The following is a 6,922-nucleotide window of genomic DNA, read 5'->3' as shown; positions in this document are numbered from 1 at the left end:
ACTCTTAGGTTTAAGAAATACCAGCAGTCCCATTGCTCAAGCACAGATGGGAAGCAGACCTAAGGAAAAAAAAAAAAAAAAAACTGGAACTGCATTGGGCCGATTGTGGATTTTTCCTCTTAAAAAGAAAAACCTGCAAACTCCCTTGGCATACGGAGCCTGACACATGAGAAGGTAATGTGCTTGAGGTCTGCAGTAACTGTTAACTCCAAGTCCTGGAGCGCACAGCTTCCTCTTTCCAGTCCATCTTAACCCCACCTCTGTTTCCCCTCACATGCTCAACTATCTTTTGACAAGTGCATTACCATCATTTGTTCAGACAAAACAGGACAGGCCTGCAAATGGCAACCACCTACTCAACGGGAGCCTTTGGGTATAGGCAGGCACTGATGGAGCCGGACTGTTTGCTATTTCACGCGCAGTTATCCCATCGTGCTCCAATTCATATGATGAGAAAACAACTTACTGTAAGATCCACTATCCAAAACTAAACAGGCCACGCAAGCTTGGAAGGCAGCTGCCCCGCACACTTAGGCAGGGCACAGACGTATCTTTCGAGTTACTTGTGTAAATAAACTTGCCAACACTGTGACCTGGATGACAATGTGATTAATCCAGCCTTTGCAACCCTTGTGTACACATACCGAATCTACTCCAAGTGCTGGCCAGGACCCCACATTGCCCAGGGCATGCTGGCCACCTGGAAAATCTGCAGGGCCAACATGCTTCACTCCTGGGAATTTTCCCTGGTCCTCCTGCAATCATTTATTTTGTGCAAAATTGAAACAGTGTGTGGTACTTGCATGTTGCATTCTTTACAAAAAACCTCCCCCCCCCCCCCCCTCGCGTATTGTTTAAAACATTTATATAAATTTTATTTAAACAGAAAGTTAGAAATCTTATTTACAATTTTTTTTTCTCCCAAAAGAGCATCTAAAATCAACTCCCAGACCCTCCAAGAGGATATAAATTTAACCTTGTTTTTTTTTTTCTTTTTTAAAAAAAAAAAGGAAACTGCTAAGCTATCCCTCCCCACTTCTACAAATAAATATGGCATTGAACAGAAGCCGATTTGGAAAGGGTCCTCTGTAGCTCAATCTGTAGATCCCAAGAATAAATTAGGGTTTCAGAATTTCCTGGTCTTCAAATTGATTCATTCCATTGCTTGAGGTATAGAATTTATATTGGTTAGTCAGAATCCCCCATGAAGCTCCATGCCCCATCAGCTGAAACTTGGATTCTTCTTAGGTATTCATTTCGCTAGCCTCTATGCTTCAACCGCACTTGCGGTACTGTTTTGGTTATGATCTTGGGCTGAAGGCTGATTTTACTGCATCCCATCTTCTTCTGTGCAGCCTCCGCCGACCGTGAAACGGAACTCCTGGAGGTTCGAAACCCCGTGGAAATGCACAAAAGCGCCAGCCACGACAAAGACGTGAAACAGCTGATGGGAGTGAAACTGCGGAAAAGAAAACACTTCTGTTCAGCTGGGGCACTCTGGGGTCTACTGCTACCCTGTCTCCAAAAAAGCCACACATTCAGCTGAAGTACACAGTAACACGTAGCAGTACCTCAAACCACAAGCTGCGAAGTTCTCCAAGTTGTGTATTAAAAGCCCACCCCTCTCCCATCATTAGCAAAATAATCAAATTCTCCACACACACACCCTGCCTTTCCTTCACAATCATCTTAACCGGTTGGTCAATCAACAAATATGCTACATAAATCCTGTAGCGCATCTTTGTGAAAGGTGAAGGATGATGTCAGAGCTTTGGGCAAAAGGCTTAAGCAGGACACTTTTTAAATTAGCTCCTCAGCAACACACACTGGTGGTTTAAATAAAAAGGGCTCTCATACACTTAACAGGTACAAACTCTGCTCTGGTCACAGGCATAAATTTTACCAAGTGGATTTTCAGAACGTTGTTATTTTATTTCTCTGCCATAGAGAAACAGAACAGGAAAAAAAAAAGGTATTATTTTAAAACCTAGACACAACCAGATGTTCTGAATGAAGGCCCAGGATGCTATTGATTATAGCACAGCAGACTGAAAACCACGAGGGAGCTGTATGACAAAGCACGCCCTTGTTTGAGGGAAGCCATACCAATATGGATAATGCTCTTGAAAATCTTCTACAAATGTGTATTTGCGGGCTCCACGGGAAGCTTGGAAAAGAGCTGGTGGTACACCAGTGCTTTTGGAGCCTAGCTCATTATCATAACAAGGCTTTGTTTGGCATTTAAACTAACCTAGCCAACTGCTGCTGTGCAAAAGCCGCTCAAACAACCCAGGCCTCATTCTCACTTCCAGTCTTCTTCAGGGGCCTTAAACTATCCTAGTGGAAGTACAGTGGCCTTCCAAAGGTCCACCTCCCTCTCATCTCTACTCTTGTTCCACCCAATTTCTATCTTTACATCTTCCCCACATATTTCCCCTCCACAGTCTTCATGATCCTTTCCCTCATCCCAAGCTTCCCCCCAACCCATCCACTTTCCTTTCTCCTGGGCAAGACTCCTCCAAACCAGGACAGTGTACCATCTCTATCCAGCAATTTCACTGGCTGTACAAGATGAGGAGACGGACATTGTGAAGATCCCAGAGAACACACTGAACATCAGAGAAATAACCACGCACAGAAGCAAGGCAAGATGTGTGTTTGCAGGATCCTCAACACACACACACAAAGAGCTTTGCCAAGTTGCTTACCCATCTATCAAAGCTATCTAGTACATGTGCTGGGGTGAGTTTGCACACCAGCAGTTACCTCAGACCAGCCAGCTTGTGACAACTCAGCAAGAGAGGCACCAGGTAAGCCAGGCTCAGGGAGCCCACAGTTATTTGGCCCCATGAGACCTATGCTTCTGGTGCAGCTGTTTGAGACTTGCAATAAGAAAACACTGACACAATGTCCTCCAGCCTCAAGGGGAACCAGCTTTCACGTTGGTCTCCTCATCCAGTCATTCTGTAGACTCACCCAGATGTCACACTTGCCAGGGAAGAATCTCTCCGGGATGCGGGCAGCATATAGTGCAGCACCAGTGATGTACAGGCATGCCATGAGTGCCAGCCAGCCTATCTGCCCCATTGTGGCTGCTTTCAGGAGCCCCTCAGAGATGACAAAGTGCAGGGTGGGAATAACCCCACTAAGACCCAGACCTAGAAATACTCCTGGGAGGTAAAGAAAATGTGGGAGAGTCAGATTTGAACACAGTGGCGGTAAAGGGAGACAATGAAAACACAAAAGCTACGGAGGGGAAAACTCAGTATTTGCCAAAGCAGCAGAAAGGTGACAACTCGAAGCTGTAGGTCCTCAGAAGAGCTTTATTGGAGAGGAAGTTAAAGAAAGCACAGACTTCCTTCATATACTAGAAGCTACTTAGTTATACGTTCCAGCAGATACTGAAATACTTCACGTAATGTACATGTCTGCCAACTTAATGTACATTAAGCCAGTTACACATCTTGGACTGTAGAGGGCACTGAGACTACATGAACTACGTCTCACTTTACCATAGTCTCTCAAGAGCCAAGCCAAGGAGAGACAACAAAGAGACTATTTATCTCATACTGTACAAGTAGTCCTCTGAAAGATAAAAGTAGAATCTGAGGCTTATCTGATCTGCCATACATGAGAACATGGTTTATTTATTTAGATTTTTAGCAGCAAGTACAGAAATCTTGTAAAACAGTGTGTGGGGTGGGGGAAACAACCATGTCCCATCCAGATTTTAAGTTTGGAAGGCTGAAGTCTCTGAAGGTACACCCATAGTCTGTCCAGGAAATCTAGATTTACTGTAGACAGCACGTGCAGGTTAAGTAACAAGAAATATTACTATTCAACCCAGCTGTGTTCAGATTCCACAGCTGCCCCCGAAAGCTTTCTCTTTCGTCTTACCTCAGAACGTGAAACCAAATGTGGTTTTGTTCTTTTGATCATGTGAAGAGAAAAAACTAGACTCTTTGTCTTAAATATGTGTTTTATCTAGGCAAATCATTCAGATTAATTCAATCATTCAATGATTTGCTAGTGTCTGAGCCTAGTATTACAAAAAACAAGACAAACAGTAGAAGGAATATACACATACACACACCAAGCAGTCAGTCATTTTTTTGAAGGAGCAAAGTTGCTAGATATAGCTAGAAATACTTTGCGCTACCTTTCCTACTGCATGTGTTACTGTCCATTTCAGGAATGCACTTCCAGGACTTGCACCAGCCCTTATCTGTGCATCCAGTTGGCTATAATCACTGCTGAAAGAAAACCCATCAAGCTCCCAGTCCAAGAATATTAGCGCTCTATAAAATTAAGCTCTCGTAAGTCCTCCCAAGACAGTTTTTCCAAGTGGTAAGTAGGAAGGAGGAAAGGCAGTTAAGAAGCAAAACAATTAACTTCACGTCTTACCTGCCCTTACACCCCGGTATTCAGGGGTTGCAAACATGTCCCATTGTGAGACAATTATGGCTGCGATGCCCAGGACACAAATCACAATCAAGTAGATGAAACAAGGCTGAGGGTTGCAATAGAAGGAGTAGTACAGCCATGGTACAAAGCTGCCCATTATGAGAAGTGCAATGCCAGAATAATCCAGCCTAGAAGGAAACAAAAATCAGTTTATTAAGAAACGCAAACGTCTGGAAGTCCTCATAACAACACTTTCTTCTTTAGTAGACCAGCTGTCTACTTCTCACTGCAAAATGAAGTTATTGTCACCATTGCAACTTACTTCCTGATGGCAACTCTTCCACCAATGCCCTCCTACAGTAATGGATTACCTTGACAGCCAGCTAGTAAGGCCATTTTGGGACAGTCATCAGTAACACATACAGCAGCCTTTAGACCAAAGCTTTTTAAAAGAGACCCAGATTTAAGTTTCAGATGAGGAAAAAAGCAGCACAAGAGTCATCTGAACACAAAAAAGGGCACACGGTATGTTGTGAGAAAACATCCAACACAAACACTTCAGTAACTGACCAGCATGAGCGAGTTAGGCATCAGCTCAAGTGACCACTGGGGAATAACATCACAACTTTTCAACCACACTGTTTTTCTGTACGCCAGTGAAGAAAAGGAATTCCTACAGTCATTGCTTTTTACCACACCCTGACAAAATGCTCCAACAAAAGATGATGGAGTTAATTTTTCAGTAGGGGATTTTAACTCCTGGCTTACTTTAGAGGTGGTCTTGCAGATTACACAATTGAGATATTTAGCAGCCAGCCAAAAAAGAACATGTAGTAAAACCAAAAGACCGGAACATCTTGATAAACAGAGTGGAGCTGTCTCACATGAGTTGAAGAGTCAAAGTTACTCAGAATAGTTTAAATGAAAAGAAGTGACAGTTGCATTAAAAATTCAAAGTCCTGCAACTAAGCTCTAGGTATATTACTTCGAGCAGCAAGATGCATGCACACACCTGCCAAACGGCAGAAAAAGAAGGAGTTTTAAGACTAAATCGACAGCACAAAAACTCATGCTGAAATAAACAATAATTAGAAGAAGCTGCATTGAATCTCTGCTCAACTCTGTCCCAAAGTACATGTAGTCATGCAATGAACAACTCCTACACTGGGGCTCCAGGCATAAATCCCCAACTCTGTTTTCACACCTATTTCCTATTTGGTCTACCCTGTCCTCTAGGCACCTACTTGGAGAAGAGCCGGGAAACACCTTCTGAGTGGCAATAAACTGTGTGGAAGAGCCATGAGAAGGAGAGGCAGAGTATGGCTCCCAAGAAGAACAATCCAACAACCACTTTCTCCTGCACAGGTGCTACAAAGGACATGTTTGGCCGGAACATGTAGAAGATTCCCAGACAAAGAAAGAAGACGCATCCTGAAAAACAGTAAGGCAGGAAGGTGTCAAGTTCATGCATACTGAAAGCTTTTCTTTTTAAAAGCATGACTTTAATGTACAGGAGCACCAAACATGGGAACTACATGACAACCAGGAGCACACATGCAGAATAACGTATTGCCCTACTTTAGTTATTCATTCCAAGCACATTTGTGTCTCGGACTGATGCAGTATAGACTTGTATGGACTCCATATTTTTACTTGTTTTGCAAGATGCCTGACAACTAGTTGGACATTCTTGAACTATTAAAAAAATCAGTTGCAAAATGTAAAAAGAGAAGGGCATAGTTCAAAGAAAGCCTTTCCCTTCAAGGCTCCTTGCAAGTCAAAAACCACTTATAGAAGCTGCAACTTAAGTGTGTTCCTGTGGCAAGAAATGTGATCTCAATTAACACCTACACACTTAGGAAAAAAAGAATATCTACCAGTAATTTATTAATGATCAGGAAATTTTTAATTCATTCATTTGTATTGAATTCCATAATTAAGGATCCAACCCTGGTGTGATAAAATTAGGAGAGAGGTACCAACCTGTTAATTTAACAGGTCACTAACGGAATGATAATGCCGACCACCCCACACCCCTTTGTCTCTTGCTCTCAAAGAGAGCAGTGAAGCCAACTAGCATTAGAGCAAGCTGAAAATACCTAGAAGATGTGTCCAGATGTTACCAGTCTCTGTATGTATTCTGAAGATACTCTTGAAACAAGCCCGGAAGGAAGGCATGGGTGGTCTGTGTCCGTGCAACAGGTAGTCGTTGTCCTTTAGCCAGTCAGGCAGAACATCATGGGGAATGACTCTCCATCGGCCCTCCCATACCTAGAAGTTAGAAGACTTTAGTTAAATGCAGGGAACTGAGTTCCACTGACGTATGGCAAAAGTCAGAAAACCCATATTAGTGAAAGTGTTGATCTATGAGTACAGTAAACAGAAAAGGGTTGATGGAACATCTCTGGGGAGAAGGTTTTATGCTTGAAACATAATGCTTAAGTCACTGTTCCCTATTTAAAAAAGCATCATTATGAAGTTGAGCTGCACCACCAGAGAATGAAATACTTCGGCATTC

At 42.9% G+C, this 6,922-nt stretch overlaps 1 protein-coding gene across 1 annotated transcript in view; it reads right to left on the bottom strand.

The window, feature by feature from the left end:
* Nucleotides 1-747: 747 nt before the first annotated feature.
* The window catches only part of ADIPOR2 (adiponectin receptor 2), a 21,265-nt gene continuing 15,090 nt past the window's right edge, over nt 748-6,922 (bottom strand). The window contains exons 3-7 of the mRNA XM_009879630.1: nt 6,504-6,675; nt 5,649-5,835; nt 4,405-4,592; nt 2,977-3,170; nt 748-1,459 (exon numbers count right to left, since the gene is read on the bottom strand). Coding sequence (XP_009877932.1) covers nt 1,328-1,459; nt 2,977-3,170; nt 4,405-4,592; nt 5,649-5,835; nt 6,504-6,675 — 873 coding nt within the window. The 3' untranslated portion in view covers nt 748-1,327. The remainder of the gene's footprint in view (nt 1,460-2,976; nt 3,171-4,404; nt 4,593-5,648; nt 5,836-6,503; nt 6,676-6,922) is intronic.

The sequence above is a fragment of the Charadrius vociferus genome, unplaced genomic scaffold (assembly GCF_000708025.1).
Source record: "Charadrius vociferus isolate BGI_N301 unplaced genomic scaffold, ASM70802v2 scaffold90, whole genome shotgun sequence".
Lineage (NCBI taxonomy): Eukaryota > Metazoa > Chordata > Aves > Charadriiformes > Charadriidae > Charadrius > Charadrius vociferus.
The sequence above is the reverse complement of the archived record's forward strand: the minus strand, read 5'-3'. Positions and strand labels throughout refer to the sequence as shown.